This window comes from Alligator sinensis, unplaced genomic scaffold (assembly GCF_000455745.1).
Source record: "Alligator sinensis unplaced genomic scaffold, ASM45574v1 scaffold28_1, whole genome shotgun sequence".
Lineage (NCBI taxonomy): Eukaryota > Metazoa > Chordata > Crocodylia > Alligatoridae > Alligator > Alligator sinensis.
In genome coordinates this window covers 975882-994804 of record NW_005842133.1, presented here as the reverse complement: position 1 = coordinate 994804, position 18923 = coordinate 975882, and the positions used below count along the sequence as shown (strand labels likewise).

At 45.6% G+C, this 18923-nt stretch overlaps 1 protein-coding gene across 28 annotated transcripts in view; it reads right to left on the bottom strand.

Annotated features, from left to right (window-relative positions):
• TACC2 (transforming acidic coiled-coil containing protein 2) overlaps positions 1–18923 on the bottom strand; it is a 231758-nt gene that overhangs the window by 184372 nt on the left and 28463 nt on the right. For 24 of the 28 annotated variants that reach the window (XR_003094403.1, XR_003094406.1, XR_003094404.1 and 21 more), the window contains one exon: positions 17814–17873. The exons of the other annotated variants lie outside the window; for them this stretch is intronic. Coding sequence is in view for 19 of the 24 variants with exons in the window: in XM_025205913.1 (XP_025061698.1) it covers positions 17814–17873 (60 nt within the window). In the remaining 5 variants the exon portion in view is untranslated. The remainder of the gene's footprint in view (positions 1–17813; positions 17874–18923) is intronic. 28 annotated transcript variants of the gene reach the window in all.

Below are 18923 nucleotides of genomic sequence, written 5' to 3'. Positions count from 1 at the left end.
CACAGTTGCAAACTGGCAGGGGGTTGGGGGGCAGGGGGTGGGATGCCTGGGCCAGTACAGGCAGGCTCGAATCCCCCCACCCCACATGCAACAGGCAAAAATGCCTTTTGGGTTCAATGGTGCTCTAACTCATGGTGCTTGGTGTAAAGCACTATAGTTAGAGCGCCTCCCCGACAGGCTGCCTAAACTTCTGTACACAGCCTATGGGTTCTGTTACCTCAACAACTGTTAACCACTTTGTTAATCACTATTGTTCCAGGCAACCCACTTTCTGCCCCTCTCTACAGTCTCTCTTTCCTTTCTATTTAAAACCTTCCATTTCTGCAAGTCCATTTGTAGCATCTGACAAAGTAGGCTGCTATCCATGAAAGTTCATGTCTCTCTGAACCAGGTAATATCTAAGGTACCACCCTTTCCTACCTTTTGCCTATAACCCAAAATGGATCTGTTGTAGCAAATGTAGGGCGCATGTGTTTACAGTAAATCAAGATCAGTGATCAGTTTGACTTCGATTTCATTCTTTTCCCTTCCCACTGCCCATTGCCAAATTGGTAGGAGTTTGGGACATCATGTGTATAAAGAAGCAGAAAGTACCTCCCACCTAGTAAATCATGAGCACATGTGTAGCCAGGTAATTACATTTTCAAGAGAAACAGATTGCAGTACCTTAAAAAACCTAGGCACAGATCTTGGTAAGCAAATAAGTTTTTCGCTTTTTGGTTTAAAGATACGGGTTTTAAAATTTATCATAATTTTTTTTAGTTCATTTACACTATTTTGTAAAGGAAAAATACTGTGCAAGTTCATGCCAACCAACAGAGAAACAAGATACAGTTTCTTTGTTCTTTAATCCTGAACAACCTGACAAAGATATGCAAATAACCCAATCTCAGTTTTTCTACTGAGGACCTTAAAAATGAGTGGAAAGATTCTACTTTGCACTTGGTGATATATTTAAGTTGAAAAATGACAGGGTCTGGCTCTATCACAGCTGTTTTTCTTATAGCTGAAACATGTATCAGTAGAGTTTGTTACTGCTAGAGTCAACATCAAAAGAAAGCATGCATATGAAATGAAAGATTATTGCTCATGTTTGAACTCTTGCAACCTCTGGAGTGATTCAACACACAGTAGTACAGAAAGATATATAAATTATCAGTAAAACATGGTATTTTCTTTACTTTTCTAAAGCAGTGACCAATGAAGAGACACATTTTCAACACAGTTGTTTTAAAACAAATCAGAAAAATGTTGCTGAGTTGAGAGTCCATTACAGAACTCCCCCCCCCCACAACTACTGCATATTTTTCTCTTAGAAATCAGAAGAAAATTCTGTAACTAGTTGATGATTTTAAAAATCAGATTTGCATTAACTTAAAACACGAGTGATTTTGACATTTTCATGTTGTAGGACACATACAGCAAATAACCTGAATATTGTATTTTTCTTTAAGCCTATATTGGGTTTAAAGAAAAAAAAAAAATCTTCTGAAATAGGAAATATAATGGGGTTTGTATTTTTCCTTGCACAAGACAAATATACAAAGATCAGCTTTCATCTTCCCTAGTTGCTGCTTTCTTGTGGGGCAGACTGTTTGAGCAGTAACTAAAGGGACAAATGATTTACAAAGACCTTCTGTGAATAATATCAAATGATCCTAGACCCTGGAAGATGCAACTGATCCAAGAAAATGCATCACTATGCAAGGGGCAAACTTTATTAAATTAAAATCCCAACTTTAACACAACATAGGGAACAGTGTTGTGAACTGAATCCTAAACTCTCACTCTGCCTCCCTTTCTGGTTTAAAGCCTTAGCAACAGCATTATCCACTGCCACAATCCCATGTTACAGAACTCCAAGGAAGCTGCTCTTCCCACCAGATCATCAGGCTGTTGATTAGGCATCACTAAAAAGATTGTCTTAAAAATTAAAATTCATATTTCAAAAGCACAAAGGATACTGTTTGTCCTTTTTAAATTGAAAAAAGTTACTTTTTAAGTCTTTCTCTATGGTACGCTCCTCGACTAAAAACACACACATCCTTTTATAGCATTTATTGGCACATACCATAGTTCTGACAGTACTAGAAAGTAATCTTTGCAGGGTTACACTACGTTTCCATTCCCAATAACCCTCTGCATTTATTGGAAGGGGGAAAAGAAAGTTGGAACAAATCTTTCTAAGCCTCAATCAATAAACAGGGTCTTACCTTTTAGATTCTCTGCACTGTCCACTGCTGTCTCCTAAAATGAACTACAAATTATTTCTTATATTGGGTTAGAAGTTTGCCTGTTACAGTCATCAGTCCATTCACTCCAAGTCAACCACTTCTCCGTAAGGAGCTTATAGTGAGCAATCTGACTGCAGGTGAATGCTGGGAAGCGGACCAAAGGTCATCCCCATGGCGTCGGGAATCAGATTTCAGAAACAACTGCCAAGCTGACCAAATAGGGAGGATGAACACATGTTAACTGTTAAAGACAGCAGGCCACGCATCTTTCCAGCCAAATGATTTGCACATGTGTGATTTAGCAGTGAAAAAAGTGTGTATGTGATAGTCTGGGGAAAAAAAAAGGTTTAACAATAATACTTTACAGACAATACCCTGCTTCTTTCAATGCCCTGAACTGACTGCAGACAAGAGCGATGAAGACTGTGTTCATCCGATGCTCAAAACAGTAGAGGTTCCTCGTTGTCTTTGTTTTACTTCCAAATTAAATCTGCTTCTTAAACCAGGAGTGAAAGTAGCTGGCTGCAATTCGCAGTGCACCCAAGTAAACGATGCGGGAGACTGGTGTGTGCCTGAAACCCCAGGCTAATACCCCGAGAGCTGTTAGAAGCAAATGCTAATCCACAGCACAAAATGCTCCATTGCACCCTAGCAAAGGGACCAGGAAATATCTTCCAAGTTGATTATTGAGAAATCCTTGTAATAATAGTAACATGATTGTGCCAATTACATAGATTTTTCAGCAGAGCTTATTGCAGATCAGACAATTGTTTATCCTGTCCCTGCAGCCCAAGACACTTTGTTTTGCAAAGGCCCCTTAATTAAATGTTACTTTTCAGTACTTGTTTCATTAGTGTCTCTAGCCTGTGGTTAAAATGGGACTTTATTGTTGCATATTATATTTGCATAACTGCTGGTGGTTGTGATAGCTTTTTGTAAGCACACAATTTTTTAAAGTCAGGTCCCTAACTAACAGTGCAAAAATGCTGACTAAAGATGCAACCAAAGAATGAGAGAGAGGGAAAATCAGGAAGCTGGTAGCTGGCCTGGCTTGAGGGCAAAATGAGTGGAGGTTGCACAAAGATTGAATGTGGAGCTAAATCGTGCTTTTAACAAATGCCTTTGGCAACAACCAGCTTCATTTGACACCCGCCAATTGTTAGTGCCCGTGGTGGAGCAATTTAGAGGTTACGCATTAAAGCTAAGTACAAACAGTCAAAAAGTCTGGAACTAGATCGATTCAGTCTAAACGGTGTAGACTAAAATGATAAGCAAGTGAACAGACATTCACTATTGATTTCAGAAATGCAGCCACATGCCTGCAGATGGTGCCTTTATAGTTTGATGGCATGATTTTTTTTGCCCTCAGACATTCTGGAAATAGAGTGACCACCTTTTTAAAATGTAAAGGTGGGACACATGCCTGCCTTCCCCTACCCCCTGCCCCTCGCCTCCACTGTCAGAGTAGAGGTGAGCAGGGCAGGGAGAGATGCGGGCTCCCCACCCTGCTCCCCTTCCCCCAGGATCCCTGCACCAGCCGTGGTCCCCCTGCCACCTGGCAGCAGCACGGGGCACAACTGCATGCCGGTCCCCTGCTGTTGCCAGGTGGGCAGAAGGCACGTTGGTCCCAGGGAAAGGGCAGCAGGGCAGAGAGCCCTGAGCCTGCAACAAGCAGTATGCATTCACCCCTGCCTTGCACACAAATCTGGGGGAGCATGTGCCCCCCATGCCTCCCCTGAAAGGGTGTGTGCTGTGGTGTAGAGCCACCCTGTTATGGCTCGCGCCTCCTCAATGAGCCAGCCATGGCTCTGTCCTGCTCCACACCCTGGCCCACCCCCAGCCCCTGCCCCAGTCCCTCCCTCACTGTGGGGGCTTCAATCTGTCCCCCTTTCTTCCTCCTCTGCATAGACTTACCTGAAGGGAGCTGCTCTTATGCTGCCCAGCTGTATTCCTGGCCACATGCATGTGTGTGAGCACCCCCTGAATCCTGCATCCAGAAGCCTTGCAGGCTTGAATGCTGCTAGCTTGCAAGGGGAAACCCACCATTTCCCACAGATCCATGCACCATGCTGCAAATCTGGGATAAATGCTGTCCTGGAGTAATGCATCCTGGGACTGGGACTTGAGGTTTCAATTCTGGGACTGTCTCACCCAATTAAGGATGAGTGGTCACCCTAGCTGGAAGATGAAAAATCATGATTGCTTAATGAGGCAAATAGCGCTATTTAGAATTATGAAGTGGTCAGCAGAAGAAAAAAAAGATTTCATTTGAAATGTGCACCTAGTTATCTGCTGTTACAGGTTAAGTGGAGGTTTCATATAACAGTTTAACATGCCTTCATCTCTAGCTTTGTAAGGCAGAATTTTAAATTAAGTGATTCACAGAGGTGCTTGGGTACCTAGCCATCTATGAAAATCTCAGTAAGTTTTAGTACCTAAATACCTTTGTGCATCTTGTCCCTAGTGAATACAAGAGTTGCTGCTTTGATGGAGCTCTCAGGTAAAGAGTTCTCTTCCAACGCTAGTAAAAACAATAGGAGCTTTTTGGGATGAAGACTGCCTTTTTGTTATGTATGGACCAGTACCTGACCAGAAAGAGTCCTGATCATTTTCTAGGAACCCTAGATATTATAGCAGTGGCAATGACAATAGCACAAGATTTTTCTCAGTGTACCTTCCACATAATCTAGAGGGATGTTTTCATGGGTAAAAAAGGTATTCAATCACACCTTCATGCAGAGTTTAGTCTTCCTGTAGAGGCAGAGTTATCATAGAGGGTTTCCATATTGTAATGAACACTACTAGGACAAACTTTAGAGGATTAGGGTAACAAAAAAGCAAGAGCAATTTTAAAATTCTGATCAGTCTTCTATTTATGTTCCTATAATCTCAAACTGCTTTTCCTCTTGAGTAGTAAATACCAACCAACTGAAATATCTGTGAATTTAGATATACCAAGTCCATGCTGTGTACTCCAGTTCCATGCGTATGAGATACATGCCCGGTTAATTCATTTAAGCACATAAACCAGTCCTAGTGACAATTTGTAGCCTATAGCAACAAACCTTGGTTTTTGCATATTGGATAAACTGGATAAATTGCTTAAGTGCAACCAACTCTTCCGCCTCACTGCCTGCTATTGACTTAACTGTACTCTGGTTACCTCCATTATTAATAAAATTGACTAGGAGCTCTCGAATTCAAGGCTTCTAATTCAAGCCTTGAAAAGTTCAGACACTGTCGATATCAAGGCTGCTATTAGAGGCATTGGGAGCTGTGAGAAAAAAAATGATGAGGTGCAAAAAGCTTATCCCCCCAGCCCTTCCTATAGTGAAATGAACATTTTTTACACTGAGTTCAGGTCAATTCAGACTCTGTCCCAAAGCTACTCAGGTTGAATTATGTCAACCTCAGTATCATATCCTTCTTTTTAATTCTTTCAGAAAGACTAGGAGCAGTTAGAATATAACTGCTGTTCGCCTTGCACTGTTCATGTTTATGACCTTTCTGCTCTGCACTACTTCTCTCCAGAACAGGTGCAGCACAGTGTTAATGCAAGCTGCTCCATGGCCACCCACCAGTACGTTTCAACCTTGATCTGAATGAATGCAAAAAGCAGGTGCTTAACTGCACTTTGGGATGCAGGTATTATGGGTAAGAGCTGCTTTCACATGCCTTGTAGGCTTTTGGTGTTTTTTTTCACCTTTTCACATGATCTGTGCTACTTTGTTATTGTGCAGCAGATGGAAAATCCAAAGCTTTCCTTGTGTCTCCATTAGGCTTACAGCAGGTTTTTACCTCACTTTACTCCTTTGATGACAGTTGGATAAAGTGCTTTTTGAGTACCTAGCTTGGTTCCCTTAAGGACGTAAGGGTAATAAAATATAGCTGGAAAGTTAAAAGGCTATATCCTCCCACACCCTCTCCCCCACTCCAGCAGGAGCAGAAGTAGGCCTTAGTGACTTAGATTGCAGTTTTCAAGGAAACTAAAGCATTGACTTGATACATTTCTGTAAACAAATGCAGATTTTGGTGTGCAAGATGATATCCCTGAAGTTGTTACAACTGCCAGCAATATAATCCCCTCCAAAGTGATATGCAGAATAGCTAGGAAGGTTAGTAAGAGGAGTCTGTTTCGGATTTGAAGCTGAAAGCTGCTGGGCTTCTTGGATCCTCATACTGACAGCAGCCACAGCAAGCCTGGCTGCAGGCAGAAGCTGCAATGGCCAATTATATTTTCTAATAGAAAATACACTTATGGACACAGATGAGAAGAAACATAATGAAATTAATTTGAAAAAATAGCCTCTACATTTGGAAAAGGGTGGAGAGGGAACAGCATAGTGATAGACGCAAGAGCAGCTTTTCACTTTAAGTGGAGAAAAGAGCACCTGTTGTAAGACTGTTTGAAGGGTATGCATGCACACAGGTATTTGTACCATACTTTATTAGTGCAAATTTGCTTGCCACTTCACCCATGAATATGGAAACTGAAGGCTGAAGATCTGCCCATCAAGGTGCACAGGCAGTACACACTATGCAAAAACGCACAATGGCAATATATAACAACAGCAAAAGCTTTCCAATAGCTAGATGTGGACTCAACACTGAGCATTAACTGCTTGGACAGAAGACTGACTTGCAGTAAAGTAAGAATACAAAATATTAGAGCATTGAACATCCAGTTAGAGTTGCACTTTGGATAGGGATGAACATTACACATAAACCAGCTTAAGTGGTTTAAACTGGTTTAAACCTGTAACAGAACATAAGTTCAGGGCACATAAACCAGTTTCAAAATGTCCAAAACCAGTTGAGACAAACCTGTTCGAACGTAGTATCAAATTTAACTGACTGAGCTCAAATCGGTTTATGCAACTTCTGTCCCAGACCTTTTCCTGGTTTAAGTTAAACCAGAGTCCCCCAGCATCCTGGCATGCTTTCTGGGCTGTGCTCTCTGCTCCAGTGGAGCAGGGCTGGCCCCATCCCCTGCTCCCCAGCCAAAAAGGGAGCCAAAAGGGAGCAGATGAGTTTATCCCCTCCCAGAGAAGGGAGCAGACAGGCCCCAAAAGGGACCAGAGAAGTTTATCTCCTCCTCCCTCCCCTATCCCACAAGCACCAACCTGTATTTCTCACTGGTTGCTCCAGCAGTGGGGGTATAATCAGGCCCCAGCAGTAGCCTGGACTGAACTGCCCAGGGAAGGGTTTAATTCCCCCCTCCCTTTCCCACCCACACGGAACCGAGCTGTGGTCCGCTGGGTGCTCCCCCCTCACTGCCACAGTGGTGGGCGCATGGCCAGATGCCAGCCAGCAGGTCCCCTGAAACAGAGGGGGCAGGGAGGGGGGTTACTGCCCTGGGGGACTGGAATCAGGGTCTGCCCATCCTTACCACCGGTGCTGATCACTCTGTGTGTGGGGCAATTGGCCGAATAAGCCCCCTCCTGGCCCCTCTACTGGACACCAGAGGGAGGGGGGGAATAATCCCGCTCCCTGCTCCCATGGGTAAGGGGCCCTGATGGCACCAGGCCCCACCTGGCTGCTGGAGCCACAAGGGGGCAGGGGCCTGAAAGGGGCTGCAGCCCCCTATCCTGGTGTCCAGGGAGCGTGAGCCTCTTCCCAGCGGTGGCCACGAGCAGGGGTCTGAGCTACCATGGACTGTGCAGTGTGAATGGTGGCACCAGGGTTGGAAGGGGGCCATCCCCCCCCAGTCCCCCCACCATCGTGCACCCCATACAGTCTGTGGCAGCTTTCCCCTCCCCATAGCACTGCCCCACAGCCCGGCAGTCAGGACCCTTTAGGTGGGGGGGGGGGGTCAGGGAGGGGGATTATTCCCCCCTCTGGCCCCAGAGAATCGCAGCCCACTCCTGCCCCCTCCACTGGATGCCAGAGGGAGGGAAGAATAACTCCCCTCCCTGCCCCCTTGGCTAAGGGGTCCTGCTGGCTGGGCTTTGTCTGTGTCCCACTGTGACACTGGAGCAGTGAGGGGGGAGTGACTGTGATGGGGGCCTATCATAGTGCCCCAGAGTGTAAGCCTCTTCCTGGTGGGGGAGTGGGGGGCACACTGCAGGGTGGGGAAAGCTGCCAAGGACTATGTGGGGTGTGCGGTGGTAGTGGCACTGGGGGGAATCATGGCCCCCTCCAAGCCCCAGTGCTGTCGTTCGCACCACACAGTCCACAGCCACTCTGACCCCTACTCGTGGCCCCCACGGGGAAGAACCTCATGCTCCCTGGACACCAGACAGGGGGCTGCAGCCCCCATCAGGGCCCTGCCCCCTTCCTGCTCCAGCAACGTGGTGGGGGCCCAGCCAGATGCCGGCTGGCACGACCCTTTAGCTGACAGGACAGGAAGTGGGGTTATTGCCCCCTCCCTCTGGCATCTGGCAAAGGGGGCAGAAGGGAGCTTATTCCACCACTTGCCCTATGCACAGACTGATCGGTGGCACCGGTCAAGGTGGACAGATCCCAGCTGTGGTCCCCCAGGGGCAGAGTGGGGAATAACCCTCCTCCCTGCCCTCTCAGCCTGAGGGGCCCTGCCGGCCAGTGTCTGGCCATGCCCCCACTGCTGTGGCAGCAATGGGGGAGCTGCTGTGGCAGCAATGGGGGAGTGCCTAGTGGAGCCTGGCCTGGGTTCATGCCAGTAGGACAGGGAGGGGGAAATTTAACCCACTCCCTGGCCAGTTCAGTCCAGACTACTGCTGGGGCAGGCCATGCCTCCCCAGTACATCTGCCCTGCAGCCAAGGGTATGCTCTAGTGCCCTCCAGCTCCTGGCCTGAGTGACTGCCGGCACATGCCTGCATTTCCTCAGTCCAGAGAGAATGTCTGAGCACTTGCAAATTGGTTCAACTTAGGCAGGTTAGACTAACCTGCAAAGACAGGCTCCAGCTTTTTTAATGTCTGTCCCTAGCCATAAAGCTTAGATGGAAACATCCAACCATGAAGAAGCCAGTCTCAAAAACTCATAGTTGCTTTGGCAAGACTAACTAGCATATGTTGCACATCCTGTATGTGTTATGGTACTGATAAAGCTCATTAAGGCTTATGTTTAAGAAGGAAAAGAGAAAAGGAAAATACCAAATGTGAAAACAGTAGCTGTGTGGATTTGTTTGTTTATTTAGTTATTTGGAAGCATAGGAGAAAAGGAAGTGAAGGAGCAAGGAAAATATTAAAAAGAGAACCTCTGGTGGTAATTGGCTTCAAGATTCCTTGATCGTGCCTGTTCTTTTTGGGGAAGTCCCTAAACAGTCACTACACTTTTATATGTAGCAATGCTTTTGACCTTCAAAAACAATCTACAAATACTTAGTCATCTCAGTATTTCTGGAACTGAGAGATGGAATGGCCTGGAAAATTCAAACTGTGTGTTGCAAGTATATAAGAATTACCACTTTCAGAACTGCCAATTGCAAGAGTTCAAAAACTGGGAGTCTGGGCCTAAACATCAGGAGGTTGGATTAAAATTTCATGACATTTTAAAAAAATGAATAAATTCTGGTATTGAAATATTAAAGCTTCATATTTTCAAGTTTTTCTAACACCAAAGACTGCTAGAAATTTTCTTTTTTCAAACTGGAGCTCCAAGAAAAAAATGGCAAATATTATGAGACTTGGGATAAATATCACAGAAATTGGCAGTGGCCCATTTGATAATTGGTGGTGGAGCTGGATACTGATGGTATGTCTGTACTGTATTTGTGTTACTCCTGAGAGCGCTGCGAAGAAACATACTCCACCCACCTTCTCTGCATGCACCAAACCCAGGAATGAGGCCAGAGAGCCATCTTGAGGGCACCCCCTGCTATTGCTCAGGAGATGTCTACTTACAATGTGCTTGATGACAGCTGTTCAAAGCAACTTCATTTCTGGGTTTGGACCATGTGGAGCAGAAGGAAGCGAATGGGACCTTTCTTCCAAACTGTTGCACCCTTGGGAACACCACAGAAGCAGTAACCATGCAAAGTCACAAAGCAACAATGTCAGAGTTACGGCTAGAACTGTGGAGTGCTGGATTCTTGCTTCCATGCACAGACAATCTTATCTGATGATGCTCTCTTGTGACCACTTAATTTAGCAGGTTTTTTCCTTGGTTTCTACACATTTACTTTCTTCATTTTGGAAGCTGATCATTCAATTCAGGCTAACACTGAGTCTAGAACTGAAAGAGCTCAGGAGTGTGATATGCTTTATGGAGCCATAAAATGTTTGCCTTTTTAGAAGGTCATGCTGTGTTAGGCCCTTGCATAAGTTATTAAGCAAGTGTTTTAACTACTGAATAAGTTCTACATTTAGCATAGAGGCTCTGAACTCTCAGCCCCTGTACATTTGTTTAGAACACAGGTCATTGATGTAATTGTGGGATGTTGCTGCCAGGTACATGCCTCAAAGGCTAGGGACAGACATTACACATAAACCAATTTAAGTGATCAGAAACTGGTTTAAACTTATAACAGAACAGCTTTCTCGCCTAGAATGGTGGACCTTCTCAGCTAGAATGGTGGACCTCCTGGATAGGGCTTTAAACCAAGATCACCAGGGGATGGGCCATCCTACTACTAACACAAGCCCGAGAAATAGCGATCTTGAAACCAGCATCCCAGGGTACATTAAGAAGCTTTCTCCAACATCAGATAAAGGATAGGTCATTCCTCAGCTCACCATAAAGCCTAGGGCCTTCATTGGCAAGCGTAGTTGCCTCTATGCTAACACCAGAAGCATGGGAAACAAGCAGGAGGAACTGGCCCTCCTACTAACCAACAAGCAATATGATCTTATAGGGATCACAGAGGTCTGGTGGGACTCCACCTATGACTGCACAACCAGCATAGGGGGATACACCCTGTATAGGAGGGACTGTGTTGAGAAGAAGGGAGGAGGAGAGGCTCTCTATGTGAAGGAATATTACACCTCCCTAGAAGCAAAGATTGGAAACAAAGAACTTGAGACCCTCTGGGTCAAGATACAGGGAGAACGTGGGAAAGGGGATTTGACCATAGGAGTCTTTAACAGACCTCCAAACCAAGAGGAACATCTCATGGGTGACTTCAACTACCCAGACATCTCGTGTGATGACCACTCAGCTAGATCAGATCACTCACAAACCTTCTTCATTTGCATTTAGGAGCTCTATCTAACTCAAGAAGTCTATGGGCCAACCAGGGGCAAACTGCTCCTAGACTTGGTTTTGGCCAAAGGGGACAACCTAGTGAGCAACCTGAGGATCAAAGGGAAACTGAGCAACAGTGACCATGAAATGATTGCTTTCTCCATCCACCGTAAGGCAAGAAAATTGGCCAGTAGGGTAGAAATTCCTTATTTGGAGAAAGCTGATATCCACAAACTCAGGAGATTGGTTAGCAAGATCCTGTGGGACCACGGTTTGATGAGAAAGGGAGTACAAGAAGTGTGGTTGTTCCTCAAGGAAGCCATCCTAAAAGCCCAAAGAAAAGCCATCCCCTTTTACAAGAAGGGCATCAAAAGAGCTGGGGGACCCCCTTGGCTCAACAGGAAAGTTATGGACCTCCTGAAATTAAAATGAAAAGCCTACAAGGGGTGAAAGTCAGAAATACCAGCCAAAAAGAAGAGTATTCAGAAACAGCCCACACTTGTAGGGAGCAGATGAGGACAGCTAAAGCACTAACCAAACACAAACTGACAACTAGAATCAAGGACAACAAAAAGTCCTTCATTAGATATGTAGGAAGTTGAAAAAAAAGAACAAGGGAAGCATAGGGGCCCTAATGAATGAAATGGGACGGCTGATAAGCAACACTCAGGACAAACCAAACTCCTAAATGAATACGTCATGTCAGTATTCCAGCAGTCCAAGGGTGTTAGCCTGCTTGACATGATACTGGATCATCATAGTGGTGGTGACCACCCTCCCACAATTGGCATAGATCTTGTGAGGGAACACCTACAAAGGCTAAATATCTACAAGTCAGGAGGACCAGACAAACTATACCCAAGACTGCTAAAAGAACTGGCTGATGTCATCACACAACTGATGGCAGAGTTATTTGAAGACTCAATGACACCAAAGTATGGTCATGCTCGAAGACAGGCTAGCAATGCAGGCTAACTGGACAGGCTCATGAGTGGACAGACCTCAATTGAATGTCATTTAACACAGAGAATTGTGAAGTTTTCCACCTGGGGAGAAATAATCCACAACACACTTGCAGACTTGGCAGCACTACGCTTGCTAGCACTACAACTGAACGAGACCTGGGTGTCATGACTGACAACAAAATGAACACGAGCCACCAATGTGATGCCGTAGCTGGCAAATCTAATCAAACACTGGCATGCATCCACTGAGGCATCTCTAACAGGACAATGGATATCATCCTCCCAGTCTACCTGGCCTCGGTGAGACCACAACTGGAGTACAGGTTTCTCTCACTTTATGCTGTACATGCGTGCCTGGAAAACAGCACATAACTCAAATTTGCATAAAGGGAACCCACTTTACAATGTAACAAATAGAGATACGCTCCAAGACCTCGACTCTACTGACCCCCAGACCCATTTCTATCACTTTTACAAAACAACTTTGGTGCTTATCAACAGCAGACAGTATACATAAGCACGTGTCTATGATCATTTGTGGTGGTGAATGTTTAGTTGATGTGAAGAGAAGGTGGTGAAGGCTTCATGGGTGGACCCGGGAGAGAGGTAGGAGATAAGGCAGTGGGATGCTTAGAAGCCATAATGGGGATATCAGTTATAGAAACATGTGTCGCAGACAATGAACAAGGGGCACAGATCCACACAGTAGACTATATTTTGGTGCGCATCACAGATTCAAAGATGCAAAGGTCAGAAGGGACCTCAAAGGATCATAGAGTCTGACCCCCTGCCACTGGCAGGAAAAAGTGCTGGGATCATGTGACCCCAGCCAGGTGCTTGTCCAGTCTCCTCTTGAAGACTCTCAAGGTAGGGGAGAGCAGCACCTCCCTTGGAAGCCCATTCCAGATTCTGGCAACCCTAACCATGAAGAAGTTCTTCCTCATGTCCAGCCCAAATCTACTCTCCATCAGTTTGTGGCTGTTGTTTCTAGTTATTCCAAGGGGTGCTCTGGTAAACCCTCCTGCCCGGTGAATTTATATACTGCCACAAGATCCCACCTCAACCTTCTCTTGAGGAGGCTAAAAAGGTCCAGGTCCCTCAGCCTTTCCTCATAATGCCTTCCCTGCAGGTCTCTAAACATATGAGTGGCCCTCCTCTGGACCCGCTCAAGGTTGTCCACATACTTCCTGTATTGTGGCACCCAGAACTGGACTCAGCACTCTAGCTGCGGCCTGACCAGTGCCGCATAGAGGGGGAGCATCACCTCCCTGGACCTGTTCGTGATGCACCTACTAACACATGACAAAGTGCGGTTAGTTCTGCTAATTGCTTCATCACAATAATTACTCATATTCATCTTGGAGTTGACAACGACTCTGAGATCTCTTTCTGCCACTGTGCTGCTTAAAAGGTCATCCCCTAGCCAATAGGTGTGCTGGTGATTCCCTCCCTCTAGGTGCAGCACCTTGCACTTGTCCTTTTTGAACTGCATCCTATTGTTCTCTGTCCACTTCTCTAACCTGTCCAGATCGGCCTGGATTCAGTTTCTTCCCATCAGTGTGTTTGCTTTGCTGCATAGTTTGGTGTCATCTGCAAACTTGAACAGAGTGCTTTCCATGCTCTCATCTAGGTCGCTGATGCAGATGCTGAACAGTACTGGCCCAAGGACCAAGCCTTGGGGGACCCCATTGCCCACATCTTTCCAGGTCAATACCAACCCATCCACCACCACTCTCTGGGTATGACTCTTAAGCCAATTTGCCACCCACGTGATTGTGTAATCACCTATGGCACAGCTGTCCAATTTGCTTATAAGAATAGGATGGGATACTATGTCGAAAGCCTTCTTAAAGTCCAAGTAGATGACATCTACCTCAACACCTGCATCTAAGCTTTTAGTGACCTGGTCATAGAAAGAAACAAGGTTAGTCAGGCAGGATCTACCTGCTTTGATCCTGTGCTGGTTGCCCTTCAGCATTATATTACCCGCTAGACTCCCACAAATGTGATCCTTGATAATTTTTACAAGGATTTTCCCAAAGATAGAGGTGAGACTAACTGGTCTATAGTTACTTGGATCTTCCTTCCTCCCCTTCATGAAAATAGGAACCACACTGGCCCTTTTCCAGTCCTCTGGGACCTCACCTGAGCATCACGAGTACTCAAACAGTTGTGCCAGTGGCTCTGCTATGACACTGGATAATTATTTCAGCACCCTTGGGTGGAGCTCATCCGGTCCCACTGATTCAAACACATCCAGCTCCTCCAAGTGTCTGTTTCCTAGGTCGGCGCTGACAGTTGGTGGGCTGGTGTTTCTCCTGCTTCTGTCAGTAATGCATTTGGGAGACTTGTCTAGATCCAAATTCAAGAATACAGAGGCAAAAAAGCTCATGGAAGAGCTCTGCTTTATCCCTCCTATCTGTCACCAGCTGCCCTTGTCTATCCTGTAGGGGTCCTGTGCTGCCCTGCAGCTTCCTTTTGCTCCCTATATATCTGAAGGACATTTTGTTGTCCTTAATTTTTGTCGCCAGCCTAAATTCTAATGCTGCTTTGACCTTCCTAAATAATTCCTTACAACTGCGAGCCAAGGAGGTAAACTCCTCCTTGGTAGCTACCCCCTGTCTCCACAGCCCATATGCCCCTTTTTTTGCCCTTAGGCTTTCCTGGATTTCCCTGCTTAGCCAGGAGGTTTTCTTAGCCCCTTTGCCCCCTTTCTATGCAACGAGATTGCCTCCTTCTGTGTCCAAAGGATTGCTTCCTTGAGGAATGACCACCCTTTCTGGACCCCCATTTTATCAATGCACTTGAGCTTTAATGCCCCACTAACTAATCTCCTAAGAACCCTGAAGTCAGCCTTTCTGAAGTCTAGCACTTCTGCCCTGCTGGTTACTTTTCCCACCCTTCACCGAATAGTGAATTCAGTCGTTTGATGGTCACTATCCCCTAGGTTACCTTGTACCTGCAGATCCCCCACCAGGTTGTCCCCCATAGCCAGCATCAAGTCCAGCAAAGCATTCCCCCTAGTGGGATGATATACCTCCTGCATTAGGTGGAGGTCCTGTATGCAGGATAAGAACCTACATGAGCGATTAGCTCTGGCTGACTGATCCTCCCAGCAGATGTCAGGTTGTTTAGGTCATCCATGACAACTATATTTCTTGACTATACGGCCTCTGAGAGCTGCCCAGAGAATTCCAGGTCTAGCTCATCCTCCTGGTGTGGCAGTCTATAGTAGACCCCCACTACCAAGTCCCTTTTTCCCTGGTCCTCCTTGTATCCTAACCCACAGTACCTTAGTTTGGCCCTCCTCTGATCCCATCTTGATTATAGAAGATGTATATTGCTCCTTAACATAGAGAGCAACACTCCCCACCACACACTTTTTCACCACTCTATCCCATCTGTGCAACCTATAACCTTCAAATGCCTACCGCCCAATCATGAGTAGGGTCCCACCAGATTTCAGTTAACTCAACCAGGTCAAAGTTGCTGTTTGTAAGCAGGAGTGCAAGTTCCTCCTGCTTGTTCCCCATGCTTCTAACATTAGTGTAGAGACATTTAATCCCCCCAGTGGGTGCCCTTGGTACCTCTTCCCACAATGCACTGCACAAATCACTCCCACAATGCACCACACAAAGCAGCTGACTGCAGACTTCTACCACACTGATCACATAACAGTGAATTTACCTCACATACAACAAATTTTTGCTATAAAAAGGGTCATCACGTAAGAGCAAATTCGACATACAGAGCCCATATAAAGCAAGGGAAACCTGTACTGCATCCAGTTTGGGGTTCTGCTCTTCAAAAAGGATATGGAGAAGCTTGAGAGAAAGTCCAGAGGAGGGCCACATACATGATTAGAGGCCAGGTCATATGAGGAGAGGTTCAGCCTGGAAAAGGGAAGACTCAGAGGGGACCTGGTGGCAGCCTACAAGTGTATCAGGGGCATACATCAGGGCTTGGGGGAGCATCTATTCACCAAAACCCCCCAGGGGAGGACAAGAAATAATGGGCACAAACTGATTGAAGATTGCTTCAGGCTTGACATAAGGAAAAACTTTTTTAAAAGTGCCAAAGGCTTAGTTTCATAGATTGTTAGGGGCTGGAAGGGACCTTGAAGATCATCAGGTCCAGCCTCCCTGCTCCAGGCAGGAAGACAACTGGGGTTAGATGACCCCAGCAAGGTGACTGTCCAGTCTCCTCTTGAAAACCTCCAGGGTAGGTGACTGCACCACCTCTGGAGGAAGTTTATTCCACAGTTTTATAATAAAACTTTATTCCACAGTTTTATTCCACAACTCTATGCCACCCAAGGCTTGGAATATGTTCCCCCCAAAGGTGGCATAGTCATCTTCCCAGTGATATTCAAGAGGTGTTGTGATGCCCATCTTGCTGGGGTTGTGTGATCCCAACAGTCTTTCCTGCCGAAGTGCAGGGGGCTGGACCCAATGTTCTGTAAGGTCCCTTCTAGCCCCTAACAACTATGAAACTATTAACAGAAGTTCAGTGCACATAAACCAGTTTGAAAATGGCTGAAGCCAGTTTGAGATAAACCTGGTTGAATGCAGTGTCAGACTTAACTGATTTGGGTCAAACCGGTTTATGCAATGTCTGTCCCAGACCTCTTCCTGGTTTAACTTGAACCAGAGTCCCCACACAAACACTCCCTGCTCAAGCAGGGATTCCCCCCTCCCCTCTCCCACAGACCTTAGCCAGCATGTAGCAGCATGTGGTATGCTAGCTATTGCTGAGAGATATCTATGTAAGGCAGAGACGACAAAAGCAGACAGGACAGTTTCCACGTAGGGCTTTTTGGAGCTAATCAACAGGTTAGCTGGTAATGTCCCTCCATTCCTTCCTTGGAAAAAGTTGTTTAAGAAGAGCTTGAACTAATAAGAGAGGCTTTTTGGTGCTAAAAGCTCTGTTATCAACTCCCTGCTGAGCTGGTCAGAAGCAGTGAGGGGGTGGAACCCCTCCCTAATCCAAGTGTCCTTCTGGGTCCTGGCCCCAGCTCAGCTCAGTGCTGTGGAAGGGGAGGGAAGGCTGCTCTAGCACCCCCCAGCTTCTAGTCTGAGCCCACTGCAGGCATGTGCCTTCATTTCATCAGTCCAGAGGGAGTGTCTGTACAGTTGGAAACTGGCTCAGCCTAGCCAGGTTGATCTAACCTGCAAAGGTCAAATCAATTCAGGCTCAGGCTTTTTGAAAGTCTGTCCTCAGCCAAAAACAACAGCCATCATTACCACTCACTGGTCCATCTTAAGCAATTTAGAATGGGAAGACAATTTGGCATGCAATTAGCATAGGATGCGTCTACCCTGCCCCCCATAAAATGCTACGCAAAAACTGAACAAGGTATTTAACGGAAACTGGATTTTTAATACATATTTTTTGCAATCCCCTAAAACTTTCAATCAAAACCTAGAAGCAGAAGCATGTCAAATGAAACAGTTAAGACTTATGGTAAAATATTGAAATTTAAACCATGCAAATCAAATGTCATTATCTACTACCTGCTGTGTTCCTTGATTTGGTGGCATTAGGATGACATTATTTGTGCCAGCAACCTCTGACTGAAAACAAAGATGGTTAAACATTTATTATGCAAAGTACATTAGTTTTGTTCATTTGTTAAGCAAATTTAATAAACCTTTCTAATAAATCCTTTGCAGATTTACGTACTTATTTCTAATTGTAATTATCATTTCTTATGATATCATTGCTTAATGGAGTATTTTGTATTAATAGTGACCTGGGAAATAATTTGGATTTGTGTTTTAGGCCTTTCCTTCCATCAAAAAGGGAAGATTTTTTTTTTAAATTTTAAAATTTTAGTTAGCCTTTCCGGAAAGACGCTCTGGTGACTGGTAAACTAATGAATTTAGCTTAACTGTCAAGTAATTATAGGCCTGTCAAGTAATTATAGGCCTGTAAGCTACTCCTCAGTGCTTGGGAAGCTCTTGGAGAGGATCATCAAGGAGCATATCTGTGGGGGGCCTACAGGGGAAATCATTTCTCAGGGGCAATCAGCATGGGTTCACCAAAGGCAGGTCCTGCCTGACCAACCTGATTGCCTTTTACGACCAAGTAACTAAATCCTCGGATGATGGCATCGCTGTAGAATAATCTTTCTAGACTTTAAGAAGGCCTTTGACACTGTCTCTCACCCCATCCTCATCAATAAATTAAGTGACTGTGGCATTGATGCCTGCAGTTGGATGGGTAAAAAATTGGCTGATGGGTCACACCCAGAGAGCAGTGGTGGATGGGTTGTACTCAACCTGGTGAGATGTGAGCAGTGGGGTACCCCAGGGCTCAGTCCTCGGGCCCGCACTGTTTAACATCTTCATCAGCGACTTGGACGAGGGGGTGGAAAGCACACTGTCCAAGTTTGCTGATGACACTAAGATGTGGGGTGAGGTGGACACACTTGAAGGGAGAGAGAGGCTGCAACTAGATTTAGACAGACTACAAAAGTGGGCAGACGAGAATAGGATAGGTTTCAACATAGACAAATGCAGGGTGCTGCACCTTGGGAGAAGGAATCCACAGCATACATACAGGCTGGGGAGTTCCCTTCTTGAAAGCACAGAGGCAGAAAGGGATCTCAGAGTCATTATTGA